General features: G+C 45.8%; 1 protein-coding gene across 1 annotated transcript in view; it reads right to left on the bottom strand.

Annotated features, from left to right (window-relative positions):
* The window catches only part of LOC128347100 (organic cation/carnitine transporter 2-like), a 53,977-nt gene extending 32,976 nt beyond the window's left edge, over positions 1 to 21,001 (bottom strand). The window contains exon 1 of the mRNA XM_053301216.1: positions 20,473 to 21,001. Within this exon, the coding sequence (XP_053157191.1) occupies positions 20,473 to 20,865 (393 nt within the window). The 5' untranslated portion in view covers positions 20,866 to 21,001. The remainder of the gene's footprint in view (positions 1 to 20,472) is intronic.
* Between the last annotated feature and the right edge of the window lie 1,054 nt (positions 21,002 to 22,055).

Genomic DNA, 22,055 nt, shown 5'->3' with positions numbered 1-22,055 from the left:
AGCAAGTGGTCCCCTTTCTTGTCCTCAGGGAACTTCAGGTGATCCTCGCCTTCCTTACTCATCAAGGCCCCTGACACCAGTTGTGCCACTGGTGCATCCGCCACTGGAACCGCTAAAACAGACATAATGTCATTAAGCAGGTTATACAATTTTTTAGGAATAGACAAGGTAGGCTTTGACGATACGGGAAGGCCCCATTCCGCCATCATGACATCCTTAAACAACGTAGGGAAAGGCACCGTAGCCGCCGAATCAGCAGTTGAAGGAAAAACTTCCTGATCTAGGATGGAGGTAGCCACCGCACCTGTTTCTGGAGCTACGTCTTTAATGACTCTTTTAGCTTTTGTCAAGAGGACCTCATACTCTGATAAAGAAAAAAGGCGTGTGGAACAAGGTTTCTCTGCGGGTGCCTGTTCATCTGACAGTTCCCCCTCTTCTTTTTCAGACTCAGATGAATGAGAGTCTGAGGAAATTGGAACTACAGGTTGCGCACCCTCTGGTGGTGGCTGTTGAGGTATAGGCCTTGTAACCACTGTAGGTAAAACTGGCACTGAAGTCAGAGGCAGTGTACCAGAAACATCAGGTATAGGCAACGCTGTTGGTACCGGTCTCCTAGGGACCTTTGCAGGCATTTCCTCCGAAGAGGATGATGACCTGGGCTGTCTCCTCTTACAAAAAATTCTATGACGCTTACCCAGGAATCTCTCCTTCTCACAGAGAGGAATGGCCCGCCTTGCAGGGCTGGGGACCAGGTACTGCCTGAGATGAATTACCGCCCAACAAAGGAGTGACAACAGAGAGGCACTGCCTTGTAATAAAATCTCCCAGCCATTGTGCCATATCAGGTGAAACATTCAGCCCTTGCAAAGTGCTGCCAACAGGCAAAACTGTTTCCATAGAAGGAATGGGCTCCATAGGCAATGGACCCTGAGGAGGGTCTAGAGGAGAGCCTGTAATAGGCTTGGCGATTTCTGGGGCCAGAAGTGGTTCAACAGGAATTCCAGCCGCTGCTGGCAACAACGGACCCGCTGGTGGGTCATGCGGTAAAAACGGACCCCGAGGGGGGTCGAAGGAGCACACATTGCCATCCTTAATAATGCCCAAAGCAGCTTGGAGGGGCACAGAAGTAGCGGCTAGCAAACCAGTCCCCTCATAAACAGAAGCCTTCAAAGCGCAAAGCGCTACTTTTCCGGCAGCCGGAACTGCATCTAAAATGGCAGAGGGACGGGCAGGAAAAGATCGGGCTGTTGCCCACGAACTGCCCGCAACTGCAGCTGCTCACTGAGGGGAACTCCAGGAGCGCGCTTGTGTTTCTTTCACTTTTTAGAGCCCTCAGAGTCCTTGAGGTGCTTTGTTTTCTTAAGTGCCTTTTTAAGCGGAGCAACAGAAACGGCGCTCTCCACAGCCGATATTGGAGCTGCGATCGGCAAAGACAGACCGCCCGGCTGAATAGCAGACAGACCACCCAGCTGAATAGCAGCCAACTCAGAAGGTTTTAAGGCGGAAAACGGCACCGTAATGGGATCCTTGCCCTGAGATTCTGACAGAGGTCCCTCAGAGAGTGAGCCTCTCAAATGGTCCCCAACCTGGGGCGCCTCCATAAATTCAAAATTCAAATTGATAATAAAGGAAAAAACAACAAACAATTTGCGCAATTAAAACAATTAGAACTGTGAACTCCCTTCCCCTCCTTGCACACAGAAGAAAAAGAAAGGGAGAAAAAACTAGCCTGAATAGCCTGAGATATATTAGAAGAGTTAAGGAACACTCGAACCAAGCACAGTCTAAGAGCAAGACAGGACTGGAACTGGGAATTGACTGACAGCTGCCTGACTATATAAACAGCGCCTGAATTTTGATTGGTCCTGTCTAGAGCATGCAGAGGCTGACAAACCCGTCACGTTAGGATGACCTCCCTATACCATAGAAAAGGCCCATCCCTGTGTAGCCACTAGACAAGTGGTGGCAACTGCAGACAAACCTCTCTGGATTATCTCAATGGGCAATGGGATTCATAGCGAAGAAGACACTCTCTTAAATACCTTGGGTCTAAACTGTTTATAGGCCCTAAAAATGCACCCAGTGGTCAGTGCCATGCTTAAATACTGCCTTTTTTCAGAGTTCATCAATTCATACTGTAAATTGCTATACATACTACAGAGAGTACATCATCCCAGTAGAAAGCTGTTCTACTAAAGCTCTACCTCTGCAAGCGGCTGCTGACAGGACTGGGTATATGTTTAAACAAATGACAGCTATCATGGGGCAGAGATCCGATTGGCCAACGGGTGGGTCCAAACCATTAATAGCGCGACTGGCACAAGTTGCAAGTGAACACGTGGATCAACTCAGCAGTTAATATTGTACTTCTGAAAGTGTGCTATTTAATATTTTAAAAAACCACATGTTTGTATGATGTTGACCCATAATTATGAATGGAGCCAGCAGCTCATTCAAGTTCTTGTTCACTAACAGTCCTAAATATTGGGGGTACCTAGATTGGACTAACTTCTTTGACGATTGATCCAGAACTTGGTATATGGGGAGAGGAGGTGAGAATAGAATTACTAAAAGTCATACTCTGTATTTGCTGGTCAGCAGAAGAAAAGACAACATGACTCTTAAATGTCACCTCATCCATGGTCTGTTGCTTTGGAGAATTCAGGGCAAACACCACAATACCTAAATGCAAGCAAGCATTTGTTTTTGGAGTAATGTGCATATTTTCTTAACAATATTATGTCAGAACAGCAAAACAGAACCATTTTTATCAAGTTGGGAACTACAAATCATGAACAAGAATTATGGGGACCTCAGATTGCTTGCCATCTATTGCCAACATGCTCAGCTGGTACCACTCTCTGCTACAGAAGAGTACTAATTCTTCAGATATTTCTCAAGATTATAGACATGCTCCTTGAATATTGCAAAGCATCTTTTGGTACAAGCACTGTACAGTATTCTTCTGTACAGTACTGACCATGTGCAAATGCCATGTTGTTTAACCAGCAGCTCGCCTACAGCATCCATATTAAACTGCTGGTAATTAGTGTTAAACACCATCAAAAGTTGTGATTGCAAGGTGTAATTGGATCATGGCTGTGCAAGCAGGGTGTTTGCTTTACTGAGCAGCAGTTAAGACTTGCACCCTATACAAGCCTTGTGTTGCTTGGGACTGAATATAGCAAATCAACTCAGGCAAGAGCTATTTTCATTCTCCCAAGGTTACTGAAGCAAGGTTACTGAAGTTCACTGAGCAAGGCATATAATGCTAAATTCAATTCTACAGTATTTCTCGGGCAGAACACTTAAGGACATAGGAGCAATAGGGGGGGGAAACTAGTAAAATTCTCTCCTCTTCACTTACTACTGATCTGCAATTGTAACATAAAGCAAACCATTTCAGAGATTGCACACACATTAGCAGGGCACTGCATTCTTGATCATAATGTGTGCTTTTTGCTTATAAAGGAGGTGTGATACAAAAGGTCATTCATTGCTTAAAAACTTTCTGCAGGGTCTTCAACTCCAGATGAATCATAATGGATTTCAACAGATTGAAAATGCTGGAGAGTGGAAAAATTTGCCTCAGATAATATAAAGTACCAGTTCTCTATTAAATAATCAACACACTATAAAATAGCAAAAATGATTAAAAGCAGTAGTAGATTAAAGAAGTGCCAAAACTTGAAAATGCTTTCTGGACTAAAACTATATAAAAGGCCAGTTCACACATGTGAGCTCACAACTTTTTATCTCATTGCAGAGAAAAATGGCAGGTTGGTCTGGGAAGCTCAACACAAATAGCATAAAGGATCTGAAATAAGGAATACAAGACACAATCTGGCAGATCCAATAAAGATAGAAACAAGAAATGAATGTAAATATATGAGCCTCACATGATTTATTTATATTATCATGTTCAAATGATTTCAGTAGTTTCAACATAGTTTATATTTACATTCATTTCTTGTTCCTTGTTTTTGTTATCTTTATTGGATCTGTCAGATTGAGGTTTGGGAAGCTGCCATAATAATAGATATGGGGTTCCTATCAACCAGTTGAGGTTCCACTCTCAGTGTAGATGGGAATTGTGCAGAAAATAGAAATAGCTGCTTTACATGCATGAACCGACTCAAAAATAATTCTATATTGATGCTGCATTTTTCAGAGGCTTGCTCAACGCTTTTCAAAGATCAATCCCAGTATTATATGGACAAGTAAGTGCATCTGTTATATTCACAGGGGGAAAAATCTGACTATAATAATTATATATTGAGGTAGTGCACACAATCTCTTTTCACAGAGATGGGGGGGATGGGGTGAGGGAGGACCACTCCTGTCTTCCCCCACACCATCTGGGCTGAAGCCCTGCTTGCCATGCTGCACTTACAGACGAGGGAGGGAGGGGAGGGAGGGCAGGGAGGGCAGGGGAAGGACGCCTGGCCTCCAGATATCCCACAATGCACCACATGATGAGCGCAGTGCATTGCGGGATTCCCCTTTGAGTCAGGCACTCTAGGCCACTCTTTGTGTGCTTGGGCTTCATGAAATCCGAACACACACACGGCCCTGAACCTAAGGTAAGAGGCGTGCTCACATCCTTTAACTCAGGTTAAAGCCTGGGGTAAATTCCTGGGCTTACGGGGCAGGCAGTGCCGGGATCGACATCAATTCCTGCGCTTCACATGGGCAGCCAAACCCAGGCAGGACTGCCCAAGCCTCGGTTTGGCTGCTTGTGTGAACAGCCTCATCGCTAAAGAAGAAGAAAAAGCGAAAGAACCTTCCATCTATTCCAGGGTTTGTAATGGCCAACATCTGCAATGGGAAGCAATGTGTCTACTGTGGAGAGCTTCCAGAGCTCCACAGCTCTGATCATGGGGTGTGCGTGTGTGATCTTCTCTGTTCTCTCCTTTTCCCAGAAGTACCCTGTGCCACCCAAAAACATGTCCCTGAAGGTCATGCAGTCATAAGGGACATATTCTTGGTTGGACAGGGCACTCCTGAGGGAAAGAGCATTTGGCAAAAAACAACAACCAAAAAACAACCCTTGAGCAATTACTAATGTGGAACTCCAGAAGCACTCTGCAGCAGTGATGCTTCTGCTCCTGACCCAGTTGTATGGTTACAAGGATGTCAGCCAATGTGCCCAATGTGGCTACTGGAGTTCAAAAAACTGCCCACCCCTGCTCTACGTCAAAGGGGAACAGAGCAGTGTCCTTTTTAGATTGCAGATCCCCAATTTGGACAAAATATGGGTTTTATGTAATACAGCATTGTGGCAGCAGCAGCCCAAGAAAGTCACTAGTCTGCTATGAAATAAAATGAGATCTAGTCTACAACAAGCTGGAAACCTTCTGCTGTAGACTGTATCACCAGAATGCTTAACTGTTTTAACAATGTGCAGCTTGCAACTCCAATTACACAGTTGTAGGCTGTCCAGGAACCTACGGTGGAAATGATCTCACTGTGTAAAATAACAGAGTGGGATGGATCACTTCTACCTTGGACTGGAAAGTTACTGAAGCAACTTGTCACATGGTCTGACATGTAGGACTGCTCACGAAGGAGACCTATTTCTAGGATTACAACACGTACACTTCCAGCATAAGAGAACACAGCCCCAATATTAAAAAAGGCAACATGTCCATGCTGTAGGTCTTACAAAAAGAGGTCGATAATTGTACCAAATACAGCCTCTAGGACATGGGGTGCACAACAATGGCCCTCCAGCTGTTGTTGCACGACAACGCCCCAGCCCCCAAATTTCATAGGTGTCCATTTAGCTATCAGGTCTTCTTGTTTTACACAGAAAATATTTACAATATTCAGTACCGCAAAATGTGACCCACACTGTGTATCTTACCAACATTTGTCAAAAGCATTCTGGCTGTTTGTGGGCACTGGGATAGGAGCTCAGGGAATACGTTCCTGCGACATAAGTACATCAGGGATATTCAACCAACCATGTATTTTCCCCAACACACACTTAATTTTGTAATAACCATCTGATGACTATGAGGTACAACTAGGCTGTCTTATGAATTTTGCAGATATTGTTTATTAGACAAGCCAAGATACTCTATATTGCCTAATTAATGGAAGTTGTGTAGACTCTTTAGAATCCCTGTAAACACATTTAGGGTGAGTTCACATGATCATCCAAAAGCAAGTTGGTGAGAACCTCCAGTTCCTGACAAGCACAAGCTCCCAGCATGAGCTGCAAGTATAGCTCGTTTTGTTTTGTTTGAATCTGCCAAAGTGCAGAACCTTCCGTAGTCCAAGACTTGTAATAGGCATTTGAAGAAGTCAGGTGGAGGCAGAAGTCTTGGAAACCAGACTTTGGTGCATTCAAACGACACACCCTCCGGGAGCGTGCACTCCCTGGGAACCAGACTTTCTGGCGATCATGAGAACCCACCCTTAGTTTCAATGCAAGGTTCAGAAGACATACCTGAACTTACCAAGGCTAAGCTTTCTTGCACACAGAGTGCTTGTTCCATGAAGGAAAAGCTTTTCCAGAAAGAATGTCCTGTAGCTTGGCTCCAGCTTAAGAGCTTCATCTTGTCCCTGGCCCCACAAAGCACTCTTCTACCAGTTTAACGGAAGAAGAATTTGAAGTGCTGGACAGAGACTCAGTCTACCCAAGCTGATAAAACCACAAGAAAGCAAGAAGTTAAGAGGACCAGTTTCCAGGGCAGACTCACAATGTGAATAGTTGATTTCATGAAGTGCATTATTCTTCGTATACCACCTTTCAACTAAAATGTTTCAAAATGGTTTACATTTAAATAAAGCAAAACAAAACATAACAAAATAAAAGTTCCCAAAGGGCTCACAAATTTAAAAGAAACATGAAGCAGACATCAGCAACAGCCACTGGATGGATGCTGTGCTAGAACCGGATAAGGCCAGTTGTTTCCCCCCTGCTAAATATAAAGAGAACCACCACTTTGAAAAGTTCTCCTTTGCCCAGTTAGCAGGAGCTATTTGAGAATGACATACGTCATGGCTGTGCATGTATGGGACAGGAGGAACACGTAAAGGCTGCATTCAGAGGTATGGCCACCAACCTTTCTTCCACCAACCTTTCTGTGAGAAGAACTTGGCTAGTCGGGAATCCCTTCTGGGGGGCTGCCTTTCAAACCCTACTAATAGCACCCCCAATCAAACCATTTGTACGGATAGTGCGGACAAGGGGCTGCCCTTTAAAGGGGCCCTTTAAACCATTCAAAATTCCTGGGCCAGGAACAGCGTTGTGGCATATGTAAATCAGCCACCGCAGAGAATCCTGGGTGAGGGGAGCTGGCATTTTCATCAATCTCTGCCAAGCCGCAGGGCCATGGTGGGCAGAGAAAACCATTCCTATGTGCTGTGGGGCGACCTGATTGCCAGAAGGCGTGCTTTTAATCCTGCTGTCCACCAGCCACAGAGACTAGGAAAGGTGTTGCTGGGGTACCCTTCCCCCAGACTTACTTGCAGGGACCTGTTAACTGGGCTGGGCACCTGCTGCCTTCTGGCCCGTCTGGATGCCTCTATGGCCGGTCACTCTCATGAGAGTGTGGTCCTTGGGAGGACGTCTAAGGTTTTATTGTGACACTCGGCTTTATTGCTGGGTTAATAAAACCAATATCTCCGTGTAACCCAGGATGGTTCTTCTCATGAGGTATGGCCAATATTGTATGTGTGCATCCCAGGGGAAAGGGCTGGGGCCCCCTTCCCCACCCTTTCTGTATTAAAATATAGAACTTGGCTGCTCCAGCTTCCCTGCTCAGGTCTGCCTTTTATACCACCCACCCCACCATTTGTCCCTCTCCCTCTGCTATGATGGGGTGTCCTGCTCGTGCTGCCACTTGGACTGCTTGTGCTTGTGAACATACATGACTGTTGCTCCCTTCTCGGGGAACAAGGAACTGAGTGCACGTCCTGTCACCCTGTGCCTTCGCCCTACCCCTTGCCAGGTGGGGGGGGGAGCAGGGGATGAAGTGGGAATTGGGGGTGCCCCTGAGCAGCCGTGCGGCTTGACAGGCTGGCCAGTCCGGGATGGGGCCGGCAGCATCCCTGTAGCCTGGCAACTCCATAGCTTCACAGTTAGCAGGAGGAGTGTGGCTGGTTTTCTGAGAGGCTGCCAGCGAGAAGTGCTGAAAGCATGGAGCAGCCTTGTCCTTGGGTGGGTCTGCACTGCCACCTCTATGACTGGGGTTTGGAAATAGGTGGGAAACTGCAGTCAGTTGTCATGCTTCAGTGACAAAACTGCAGTTGTTGGCAGCAAAGCTTAGAGAAAACTGAAGGTTTCCAACTGCAGTTTGGTGAGGCAAAACAGAGTTAGCTTTTGGCCCATAACTACAGGTCCACACATTCGGGCGTACTGCAGTTATAACCTCGGCCAGCTACAGCTGTGGTTATCCTGTATGACTGAACTCTGCCAAAGATGCTTCTAGAATATTCAGGGAGAAGGATAACCCAGGCCATTGGGGTGGCGAAACATCCAGAAGGAAGCTGCATGCACACTGTGAGCAGGAAATGCACAACTGAGGCACTGAACAGATGGCTTCGTAACTGGTAGGGCTGGGACAGCTAACATTTCATCTTATTTCACTCCCTTTTATCTCAGCCATTGTTTGCTAGTCAAAGCCCAACTTAAAAAGAACCCAAATAGGTATTTAACTTGGGAGACAAAGCCAACATACTTAAAGGAACTGGGACTTCTTTGTTGTTATAAATCTCAAAAATTACTGATTTAAGATGACAGTTTTCATTCTCATGAATATGTCACGTGAAGGCTTGAATTAGTTTTTTAAATATACTGAAGGATATATTATGATAAATATATAAGTTATACTTTCTATTCTCAGAAATATCAGACTTGCAATGCAACGTCATGTGCATAGCAGTGGCACCTATAAGGAGGAACATCCGATACCAGAGGGGTTACTGTTTGAAAAGTACGCATGGAAAAACAAGCCTGATGTCCCAAAATGCCCTTTAGAAAACCACCTCAGTCGTCAGGAGATTTGATCGATGTGGATAATGGGACTCAACCTGATGCAGTACCTGAACGTATCAAGCCTAAACATTTCCCTCCCTAAATGTGATGTATGGCTAAATCACTGCTAAAGGTCACCCAGTCTAACTGACAAGTGAAGGTATAACAGGCAGCCAAACTGGAGATTAGTGAATCATAAATTGGCAGGACTAAACAAACAGATTAGAGAGTTAAAGCAAATTTAAAATTGAAAGTAGGTGGAAAAGTAGGTGAAAGGCTACAGATCTTATGCAACTGCCCCAGAAAGTATAAACATACCATGTTTAAAGTGCTTAGGTGCCCCAAAGCTTTGGCTGTCAAGTGCCAACTCTAACAAGAATGGGAAGGGAGGGGAGTAACGAGGCAAGAGGCCAGCAAATCTCTGCCAAATGTTTCAGGTTTTTGTGACCTGCAACCCCCTCTTGCATATCAGCTCATCCAGTTCCTTGAAAGCTGGTATCTTCCCATCTGTTAATTTAATCTGCACTGGGTCAGATTGGCTTACCTGGGCTTCTGATCTAGGCTATATATTTTATTCTTCCTTTAAGCTCATGCTCTTGTTTGAGGATGGGAGCAAGAAAGTGGATTGTTGTTGTTTTTTAAACAGAGGCAAAGGTATATCGATAAAGGGCAGAGATCACAGAAATGTTAGTGGGTTAAATGGAACTGGGCTTCCTCAATACTTTTATTTGTAAATGTCATACAGTGTTTAATTCAGCTGTGCATGTGTCTGGAGCTCTTTCATTTAACTCCCTTTCTTTAATTTCCCAAGCTCTGTATACCAATTAGTTCGATGGTGAGCATTCATATTCAGATCTGCCATGTTTCATGAAACTGCTGTGATTCCATGTGTTATGACAGACTACGGTATCCAGTCATCCCTCGCCAACCGCGAGAGTTCCATTCTGGCAAAACCTCGCCATTGGCAAATATGCAGTTGGTGAGGCATTAAAGTTTATGGGGAACCACGACCGCAAGAGGACCTAAAAATAAAGGGGGGAAATTCCAAAAAATGGCTAAAGATCACAAAAAAGTCCTGCAATATCGCCAAGAGTCACCAAGAAGAATGAGCAGATCGAACCTCTGGACATATTTTGAACCCCCCCCGCCCAAACCACTCAAAGGCATTTTAAGTTGGCAAGGGACAGCAAGTTCAGCAAGGGTCACCAAGAGGAATGAACAGATTGAACCTCTGAACCCCACAAAATCGCGGAAACCTCACCTGAAAATATCTGGAAAATCACTAAAAAAACCTCACCAAACACAGATACTCAGGTTGCGGTTGGCAAGACCTGTCACAATTTCCCATTCGCATATACTCAAAACCATGTTTGGCAAGGGATGACATTATAGAAAGAAAGAAATTGGATGAACACGCCTAATGCTTCTAAGGCATTACTTTTAAAAGGCAATTTTTAAAAAGAGATAACAAATAAGATTATTCCAAGAAGGAAGGAAGAGTCCCTGAAATTCTTCTTTGTGCATAATCTACTGGAGCAATTTGTCCAATGCCCCCAAAAAGGCTCAAGTTGCAAGACGATAATTTTACTCATCAGAACTAGCCAGGGCTTAATTTGAACTTGAGATCATTCAGCACCAAAATCTGTTTTCAGTGTCAAGGCTCAGCCTGAGAGCATGCAATGTAATAAGGTAATGCCTCTGAGCTTGTGCAGAATGCCTTCCCCTCAACCCTGAAAAACTACACCCATTGCAACACACCTAAGATTATGAGAGGGCTGTAGGTATAATTTCCAGACAGCCTTGAGTTAAAGGGAAATTACTCCCACTTTAGAAATTAAGCACTGGAAATCCATCCAAAACATTTCTTTAAACCACCCTAACTGTACAGTTTTGGGAAAGAAACTATATGAGAGAGTGGAAATAAAACTAGTTCTTGAAATTAATTTGACCTTTAATCACTGTTCAAGTTCAAACTCAGTTTGCTCTGTTAAAAGTTTTGGCCAGTCTTCCTTTACTCACACACCCCGGCTGACCGGCCACACCCCCCCACATGAACATGCTCCATGCCTACAGGCCTAGCTCTCCCCAGGTTCAGCGTTTGTCTATGTGGAGAGTTTTCCTGGCCGGCCAGTCCTAGAACATAGGGAGTAAATCTCCCCAAGTTCAGTGCTTACCTCTAAACACACGTGGTGAGAGTTAGGGCATGGCTGAAGACTGGGACAGCACAGTGGACATGACAAGTCGGTGTGCTCCTATTGCTTCCTCTCACACATCCTCTCACACATGGGCCTTCCATAAGATCATAACATATGCACAAGATCATAACATCCATGTAGGTTTAGAATGGATGTCTAGTCAAGCATTGGTCTTCACCTGGTGGGTCAGGATAATCACACCCAATGCAGGGTGAACTGCAGTAGCAATGGCATAACTGCTATTTTCTTTCTTGGCTTTTTTTCTTCTTTTTAAGATAAAACTAGAGACGTGGTTATCAGATATACAGGAGGCCAAACTCCTTTGTCTCAGAATGCTGCTTCTCTGCATTTCATCTTCCTGAACCAGCCATAACGGTCTCCTAGCGCTGACATGACATTCTACAGTGAGTTGCAAGGGAGATTATTTCATTTGCACAATAGTTCCAGAGCCACATTCAAGCCAGGGAAGTGAAATAGTATATGACCATTTTTTGAGACTTAAGGTGTGCTGTTTGGGCTGGACTGAAACATCTTTCTCCTTTTGGCATGCTGTCGTCAGGGTTGCAAAGGCAGGATAGGAGTGGGAAGAGACAGGCTGGAGCATAGGTGGCTCTGCCTTCAGGCAAAGTGTTGAACTAGATGGACCTTTGGCTCATGCCAACTCTTTACATTCTGCAAAACAAATCTAGCATGACAGGGTCAATCAAGAGCAGTTTTAGCTTATGACCCACTGCAGTTTCTAAATGGCTTAGATCTGGTACATTCAGGCAGACCTATGGACTATGAACACCGTTGGTGTGTGTTAAGTAAATATTTTAACAAGTTCCTATATATGTAAAACCACTGACTCAAGAAATACAAGACATATCTTGGCATCAGAATCTGATGCCTGTATAAACGTACACTGCTGTCCTAACTTAGCATACAGACTTGGAAGTAAGCGCCACTGAAATTAATGGAGTTTCCTTTCATGAAAATAGGCAGAGGAGAGGGTGCCAGAACTAGTTCAGCTTGGTATGGGGTGGGATAATAATACTTTCATCCCACTAAAATACTTAACTTCTGCACAGCTACAGGGAAGGACAAGTTCCTGAAAAGTACTTAAAAAAAAATCTTTTAATCTCAATAGGAAAAAATGCTATTAATGCAATGAATAGACATACTCAGGAGCACACAATGGCGGCAGCCTCAGCAGCGGGCAGTACGGTCTCCAATAGGGAGAAGGAGGCCAGAATGGCTGCACTTGTGGGGCCCAACGGGGACCACTCAGCTGCGGCTGCCCCGGAGGCGGCCCCATGGGGGGGCATCCCAAACAGACACAGCCGTACCGGAAGCAGCCTCGGCCAAGGCAGAAATGGCCGAAAGGACGGGAGCGGCGGCAACGGTGGCGGACTCCCCTGAGGTGGTGGTCTGCTCAGCGAGGGGCCTTCCCGGGTTTGCCATGGGGGCAGCCCACATGGGTGTGGGTGTAATGGAGGCGGCCTCGGCTGCCCTGGCAGGGGTGACTGTAATGGCGGAGGCGGTCGCAAAAGCAGCAGGCTCCCCAGCGGCGGCGGTCCGCCCAGCCGCCGCAGCAGTGATCAGCACCGCAGTCGTGGCAGGGGGTGCAATGGAGGTGGCTGTGGCCGCCTCTCCAATGCCGAACATCCCGCCTGGCAGGGGAGGGCAAGGGTGGGAGGAGTGGGCCTGAAGCCTCTCCCCAGGTGTAGCCCGGTGTGGATGGGCATGGGGGGGCGAGGGGGAGAAGGGACCCACTCCCCCCAGCCGGCCCGCCAACTACGTGTGTTCCCCGGTCTCCCAGCCGCCGCAGCGAATTGCTGCAGGCGGCCTGAATCAAGAGCCTTTCACTCTGCCGCAGAGCAGGCAGAGTAGCCTCATTCCTCCCCCCAGCCTCACTCTCCTTTTTCTTCCCTTTGGGGAAGTTCTTTTTCCTCCTTCCCTGACCGTGTGGTTCAGGGGAAGAAGTGTGCCGGCACCTCTTATGAGGTTTTTTCTTCACTGCCCTTGGGTCTTCCCCAGTGCTCTCTGAAAGGGATCCCTGTAGGGTATCCCCCGCCTGAGAAAGATCCATGTAAATGAAAGGAAAAGCTCACCAAAGAAGGGTAGAAAGGATGGTCTGGGCAGGAGCCTGCCCAGGTGTGTCTATTCAGGAGCAAAGACAGGAAGGAACTGGGGAAGTACACCTGGGCATGTTGGGAGAAGGGGACGGATCATCACCTATCTAATCACCTGAGACTTCCTGTCTATCTGGAGCAAGGAGCGGAAGATTATCCATTGTGAGCCGTGACCTCCTACTTCGAGGGAGAAAGAAAAGTATACTGATCCTCTCTGACACTCAAGTGAGATACATTATTTGCAGCAATTTAGCAAGTAACAAAACTGGTGCATGTGGGGTTGCATAGTTTTCTTTCAGCCTTTTCTTCTCAGATTGCTTATTTTTGTTTGATGAAGGCTGTAATCCTAGCTGCCTCATTATATAGAGCAAGATCTTTTTCCTGATATATATGCCTGGGATTGAGCTACATACTTCTTTTTTGTTCGTCTGAATGTTTTTTCTCCCTGGTACAAAACAATGTCTGTTAATCTTGAAGACTGTGTGTGGAGGGCAGTGATTTGTTTCCATAGTGACAAAGGACTCTGGGAGTGCATGAGTGCGCTCTGGAAGAAGTGCCCACTAGGGATTTGCAAGGAACAGTTTGGAGGTCCTTTTACGGGCCTCCAAACAGGTTTGAACACTGGCCGGTGCAAACGTTCAGCCTCCCTGCCACCCTCTTCCCCTCTTTGGCCATAAGAAACCGCCCTGAGCCTTTTGGAAGGGTGGTATAAAAGTTTTAATAAATAAATAAATAAATAAATAAATAAATAAATGGCCATAAGTACTGGGCCTCCCTGCCACTCTCTTCCGGCCGAAGAGGGGATGTACTGGGCATGTGATTGTGCACGTCAGATGGGCTCATGCAGAATCGTGACGTGCACACGCATCCGGTACTTCCAGCCAAAGAGGGGAAGGGGTGACAGGGAGGTTTGCTGCCGCTCTGAGAGATTTTACAGAACTCCAGTGCTAGGAGCGGGGTGGGGCGGGGCGGGGCGGGGCGGGGCAAAGCAGCAGGAGGGGTAAGTGCACCCTCCCCTGCCCTTAAAGTCCTACCCCCACCCCTTCGAGCCACCCCCTCCCAGTTCCGTGAACATTCCTAGTGCTCACTCACTCCATAACAGAACAAGGTGCAAGTAATAGAGGCACATAGACATGCCCACTCTCTCCATTACTTGCACCTTGTTCTGGAATGGAGTAACAGAAGCACACAGAGTAGCAGGGGCAGTTCTGCTGTATCCCTGCAGCTGCTACTGATGTGCACACTTGTCAGTCAGTTGCTTTAATTCCCAGAGAAATTTTCAGAAAAGATAGGCAGACTTTATACAGCAAGCAACAAGACAGTATGGGCAGGGCCATTTCTACAGTATAACTAGGGAAATAATACTTTGCTTGAGATCGCCTGTAAATGTATCTCACTATCTCCTGTAAATGTATCTATTACTAAATAGTGTGGGATCCTATATCTGTTAGGCTCCCAAACTCATCTGCCACACCCAAACAGCCAACAAATGGAATCTCGGGTCATTCACCTCCTGTCACATGAAAGGCTGTTTGGAACCTTGACCTACATTATGTGACATGATCAGGAAATAAACTTCATTCTTACACAATTGATTAGTTATCCTGCCATAAATCCATAGCAACTTATCAGCAGGTACCTCCGAGTTCACTGTAAGACAGGCTAGAACACAACACTTACAAAACCTTGATAACATGACTCAGTCATGGAAAGTAAGCTCATACATCAGAGAGATATACCTCATAGTGTTCTCTGCTTGTCATCAAGTGAAGAAAGAAATGCACTGCACAAGAGAGGGGCTGCCCAATTGGGTGGTGGAAGTTGTGAATACTGCTTTATCAGCCAGTCTCAAATTTGCCCTTCCTAGGCAAAGTGGTCAAGCGAGTCGTGACAACCCAGCTCCAGGTTTTCCTGGATGAAACAAATTATTGTGATCCTTTTCAGTTTGGGTCTAGGTCCAGTTTGAGGACTGAAATAGCCATAGCTGTCCTGACTGACAACCTATGCTGGGTGTTAGTCAGAAAGAGTGGGTCCCTGTTGGTTCTGCTGAACCTTGAAGTGGCTTTTGATACCACTGATTATGGTTACTTTCTAGTTGCCTGGCAGTGATGGTTCAAGGAGGCACCATTTACAGTACGTAGTTCCATTCTTACCTGTCTGGTAAGTTCCAGAACATGGTGCTGTGGGGACCACCGCTTAACTCCTTGGCCACTGGCCTGTGGAAACTTTCAAGGTCACATCTTGTTCCCCTCTGCTGTTTAACATCTATAATGTGAAACTGCTGGGAGAGGCTGAGTGAAGGTTGGGAGTATGACATCATCAGTATTTATTTATTTATCTATCATATTTCTATACTGCCCAATATGTATGCTGATGATACTTAGCAATATATGTCCTTTCCATTTGAAACCAGGGAGGCTGTGGATGTTCTGAACCCATGCCTCACTGTAATGAAATATTACATGTGGATTAACAAGCTGAAACTTAATTCAGGTAAGATAGGTGTGCTGTTGATTCTGGTCTGATTTTACAACCTGGGATTGCACTACCCTTGAAGAACCAGATTTGTAGCTTGGAAATGTTCCCGGACACAGTCCTGAGATTATGGCGGTGACTAGGGGTGCTTTTGCCCACCTTTGGCTAGTGTACCAGCTGTGTCTTTTGTGAAGTACTGTATTCTGGCTACAGTAATCCATGCCTTAATCACATCACAACTAGAAAACTGTAACGTGCTCTATGTGGGGTTGCTTTTGAAGATTGCCAGAAACGTCACCTGGTTCAAAAGGCAGCAATCAGGGCGCTTGCTTTGGCCTGCTGGTTGGGGCACACTGTTCCATTAATTTCCCCCCACCTATATATACTAGGTTCTAGCACAAGCCGAGGTAGTAGCTATTACCTATAAATCCTAACATGATTTGGGACCTGGATATGCCATCCCCACATGAAGCTGCCTGTCCACTATGTTTGTCATCAGAAGCTCTGTTCTGCATTCCATAACCTGCAGAAGCTTAGTTGGTAGGGACAAGGGCCAGGGTCTCCTCAGTAGTAGCATCCAGGTTATGGCACTCTTTCCCCCATGAAGCCCCTTAATGCCAACTGTATTATTATTAGCAGTTTTATTCAACAAGTATTAATACAATGAAATTGCAATAACTGATATCGCTTTTTACCTCCCCCAACCCTGCTTTGCCATTTGAACACTTCCCACAGTGCAAATACATATGTTTATAAGCAAATACATATGCTCTTAAGGAAGAATTGGTTTAGACACATTTGTACACTTCAGAGAACATATATCCATATCCTCACACATACACAAAAACACAGAAAAGAGGTGCTTGGGCAGGAGGAGGGAGGTAAGCCCACAACATCAACCTATCCATCTCTTCCAAGCTCAAAAATGCTTGCTAAGGCAGTCAGTACACAAACAGGTCCAGAAAGTTGTCCCATATTCCATGAAACACTTGATCTTTATCAGATATGTGGAACAAGGTTTTCTCATGAGCTGCCAGCACTGTCCACTGATCAATTGGTGAATATTTCAATGCCAACATTTAAACTGGCAGGAAAAATGTATAATATTTAAAATTTGATAATGAAGACAAACGATGAAGGGATAATGAAGACATAGACATAAAAATTGAAAATAAAGACATTGATGTGGTGGATAGCTTCACCTTTTAGGATCGACCAACAGTAAAGGATCCAGCAGTCAAGAAATACACCGCAGACTAGCACTTGGAACAATTGCAATGAAGGCCTTGGAAAGGATATTTAGATACCGTGACATGTCTATACCAACAGCGATTAGAATCATTCTGACAATGGTTTTCCCCGTGACACTCTATGGATGCAAAAGCTGGACTATGAAGAAGCAAGATAGAAAAAGTATTGATGCTTTTGAATTTTGGTGTTGGAGAAGACTTGAGGATACCATGGACAGCCAGGAAAACAAACAAATGAACCATAGAACAAATCAATCCAGAATCTTCACTCGAGGCACAAATGACCAGGCTCAAACTATCATACTTTAGAAACATTATGTGAAGACCCAGCTCCCTTGAGAAGTCCATAATGCTGGGGAAAGTTGAAAGAAGAGAAGAAGAGGACCACCAGCAGCAAGGTGGATGTATTCGATTACAACAGCAATGAATGCACCACTGAAAGACCTTAAAGGCCAAGTTGAAGACGGATCATCCTGGAGAGAATCTATCTATGTGGTGGCTAAGAGTCAACACCGACTTGACTGCACTTAATCAATCAATCAAAAAATGTATTACATCTGACTATTTATTGATTTAATCTCTTTGCCCTGTGGCTGTTCTATGGCTTTAACAATTTGATATGTTTTATCTGTTTTCTTCTGCTTAGACATTATCATTGCTGTTGTATTTTTTAAACTTTATTATATTCTGTTAACCACCTTGATAGTTGTTTTGTGGCATGGAAAGGCGGGAGCTAGTCATTATTGCTGTCAGCTAAGGATACTATACGATAAGAATGTTGACATTATTCCATAAAGCCTAGAGCATTTTACCTTTGACCGTGCATGTTAACACAGGATGAACAGAATACTGAATACTTAGGTCTCTGAAAAAATGAGATTAGTCTTTGCCAATTTCTCCCTATGTGAAACAAGCCACTTAGGTTATACCATCTTGCTACTGTATGTACTGTGTTAAAGCTGCTGTCTGGGCCCAGCATTGGAGTCTCTATGATTAGTGGGAAAAGGAGTGATAGTTGCAAATAATAGGTGTCACTGCTTTAAATTGTTTCCTGAAGTGGCCCACCAGATGCCACTGAGAAGCCCAAAAGGAGGAGATAATGGAATTTCCTTTTCCTGCCGTTATTCCCTCCAATTGATATTCTCTGAACTCAGAGGTCACACCCACACACACACACACACACACCCACACACACCCATGAATTTGTCTAACCCTCTTTAGGATGACATGGCTGTTCTTTGAATGAGCTATTTTCTTTGCTCACTTGCATGCCTGTGCTCTCCCCCCCCCCCCCCGAGTGCTGCAGTAGCAGGGACTGGGCCCAGTATGTCCAATCCTCCATGCTGCACTGTCCACAGTGAGAGGGGTGGTGGTGGTAGGTATACAGGCATGCAAAAGAGCATTGGTGGTGACTCATAGTCTCTCTCTCCTGGCAGCACAGCAGAACTGGACCCACTGATGACGAGGACAGCATTTCACCAAATCACGTTGTTGAGGACTCTTCCCACCCAAAAAACTCTATCCCTGTTCCACTCCTCTGGTATAAAATAGTTTGTGTGTTCATATAAAAAGGTGTCCTTGAGAAAAGCACAGGAAAGCCAATAATGAGGGGTCTAGGTGAAAGCTGAAACATGCTTGAATGGAGTGGAACACCCCCTTAAAAATCAAAATGGACTCAAAGCCAGAGGGACACTGGAGAACAGTATTTTACTGTTCTGAACTGTGTTTGAGACACTGGAGAACAGTATTTTAGCACTGAAATATTTCCAATATTACATTTAACAAACCACTTCAGAGCTAAAAATGGACCGGAACAGCCCGGAATGCCCTACAAAAGCCTGGACTATTGCACATTTATTAACCCCATCAGAGCTGGAATGGAGGAACATCATGAAAAAGCCCACAACAGCCCCCTAACAGTCAAGCTGCATTCCCCAAACAGTGGAAGGGGCTGCAGATACTGAGGAAGAATATTGTAGCACTGAAATATTTCCAATCTTGAACTCTTAGTAACCCTCGCAGTGCAAAAAACAAACCGGAACGGTGCAATGGCCTGAAATAGTCAGGAACAGGATCCAGCTATTTTTCAACCCATTTCTTGATTCTATGACTATGTTAAATGCCATATATTTTTATGAGATACGGATCTATTTACATATAAGAAATACATGCTCTGATATATTTCAAAAGATCTTTCATTGTTCCAAACATATTAATATCTGAAGCCACATTCTTTTGAAAACATAAATCAAAGAATATAACTAGAATAGCAATGTCAGCAACTACTTTTTTGTGCTGAAAAATTCTTTGCTCTTAGCATAATGAAAAACAAAGCATTTCTAATTGTCCTCTGGTAGTATCACTCATAAGTTCCATCATAATGAAGGCTGTGTAAAGTGGGAAAAAGAGTGTAGCTGTCTTCAAAGATTCTTTCCTTTGTCACTTATGTCGGTCACAAAACTTTTGATATTTGCATATTCTGTGAGGAACTTCAGTTATCTCAAGGCAGAAGAGATTATACCAGTCCTGACATACACTTTGGCAAAGGACCATTGTGTCCTCCTTTGGTTTCTTGCACAGTTTTCTCATTAAGCACAAGGACTAGGAAGACCTGTAATACTCTTCGACTGCCAAAGACAGGAATTTGATAGTAGATGATGACTCTTGAGGTGCATTTCTGGAAACAACAGTCTTGAAATAGGTTCTGATTTGCAGCCTATTCCACTGTTCTTGGGATGCAGCTTGACAGTTTGGCTGCCGTTCTGGGCTGTTTCAGACGGTTGCACTGTTCTGGTCCATTTTGGGCACTGAAGGGGTTCATAAGAGTGCAAGACAAACATATTGGTGCTTGTTCTCCAGTGTTTGCTGCCCATTGTGCTGCTTTTGGGGGTGCAACTTGTCAGTTTGGGAGCTGTTCCAGGCAACTCTCCCATTTTGGTCTACTTTTTACTCTGAAAGGGTTCAAGGAACCTTAATACTGCAAATATTCCAGCGCTACAATATTCTTCTCCAGGGTCTGCAGCCCATTCCAGCTTGACTATTAGGGGGCTGTTGTTCCCCAAGTGAAAAGCAGTTAAAAGTGCTGATGAAAGGATGATGGGGCCAAGTGCTAAAGAGGGATTGGGAGTTTTATCTGTTTGTTAGTTTAGCGTGGGGGGTGAGGGGGGAGAGAACTTGTAAAGTACTTTGTGCTCACAGAAGTGTGAGCTTCTTCCTTTAAAGAAAGAAACAGGTTGACAGAATGAGAGCAGCAGCAAGCAGGATGCCAAAGACGAGGAAGACCCGCAGCTGATAAAGGAACAGGATAAAGTTGGTCTAAGGAAGCCAGCCAGACGCATAGAGGCTTCCTTCCCCCGCAAGCGCCCCTGTCGCCAGAAAGGATCACTACCGACACGCACTCTTCAGGCCAGCCCGAGGCGGCGGCAGCCCGGCGCACTCCTTCTCCCGCTTACCTCGGTGACGATGGTGGAGAGGTAGGGCTCGGGGCTGTACTCCCAGCCGTCCAGGCACTTCTCCTGCTCCACCTGGCTGAGGTTGACGTCGCGGCCGGGCTCCAGGTTCATGGCGGAGAAGTTGACCAGGGCCTCGAGGCGGTAGCGGCGGCACCGGCTGGGCACCTGCCGCCCGTCGCGCTCCTCCAGCGGGATGCTGACGTTCCGCCACTCGCCGCTCAGGTTGGCGCCGGCCGGCACCAGACACCGGTGCTCGGGAGTGGCGGCCAGGAAGACGGCGGAGAGCCCATTGAAGCCATTGGGGATGATGCTGGCGCTGAGCAGGAAGAAGATGAGGCGCTGGAAGGGGCCCCACTCGCCCAGGAAGCTGGTGAGCTGGTCGTAGTCATACATAGCGGTGGGCGCCGGGCAAATGGAATGGAACGCGGGCCTGGCCGGCAGGCAGCGAACAAACCCGGGAGCGAGGAGGGCGGAACAGCTGCTGCTCCGCCTGCTACTGCGCGCAGCAGCCCCTTCTGGCCTGCGCCGGGAACAACGGAGCAGAAGTGCAGCCGGCGACAAGTGCTTTGCCTGGGCCGGCTAAAAAGCCTGTGGGTGTGGTTTGTATACAAAGGCCTAGTGCTGCGCTGGGCCCAGCGCCAAAACTCGCGTTGCTCATCGGCACATTTGCTAGGCACAGACCGGGGGGACCCGGCCACAGGGGGCGTTTTCTTTGCAGCAGTTCTTGTCACTTTAAAGGAGACACTCTTGTTTTCAGCCAGGTACTCGTAGTAGAGAATGAGCAAGGTAAACAAGTTCGTTTCTTCCGGAGCTTGGCTGTCTGTCTGGCACATGGTATTCGAGCGTTTCGAGAAAGCTGCACAAAGGCACGGACGTTGCTTTGCCACCTAAAAGACGCCCGGGGCTTTATATTTAGCGGTTACAAATCTGCAGATCTGGTGTGTGGAATGCAAATTTGGCTATCAAATTCTATAGTGGTTGCAGTTCAAAAATCAGTCTAAACTAGCAGTATGTCTATTTCTCCTTTATATCCGATTCAGGTGATTCAGTGCATGTACTAAAGTGGTGTCTGGACATTGATGAGGGGGGCTGATACACTGAAGCTCAGTCCTGATTTATTTAACATATTTCTCTGGGCAGTTTACAACAAAATAAATAACAGAAAAAAGTTAACACATTAGTTAACACAAAACAATTTAAAATTTTAAAGCTTTACTTAATTAAAAGCCTGGATGACCAGATGAGTCTTTAAAGACTTTTAAAAAGTTGTCAGAGATAGGGAGGCTCTTATTTCAGCAGGGAACGCATTCCAAAGCTTCAGCGGAGAAGGCCTGTCCCCGAGTAGCCACCAGATGAGCCAGTGGCAACTGCAGATGGACCTCTCCTGATGATCAGAAGTACTGCTGGTGTGGTGTGTAGCTCCCTCAAACAGTTGTACTGGCTCCTAGTCTATTCCCAGGAGCAATTCAAAATGCTGGTGCTTACCCTTGAAGTCCTTCATGGCTTGGTACCTGCAGGATCACCTACTCCAATACAGAGGCGTAACTAGGGAAAACGGCGCCCGGGGCAAGCACTGAAATTGC

This window comes from Hemicordylus capensis, chromosome 2, assembly GCF_027244095.1.
Source record: "Hemicordylus capensis ecotype Gifberg chromosome 2, rHemCap1.1.pri, whole genome shotgun sequence".
In the NCBI taxonomy this organism is placed as follows: Eukaryota; Metazoa; Chordata; class Lepidosauria; order Squamata; family Cordylidae; genus Hemicordylus; species Hemicordylus capensis.
Note: the sequence above shows the minus strand (reverse complement) of the source record. Positions and strands in the feature narration are given on the sequence as shown.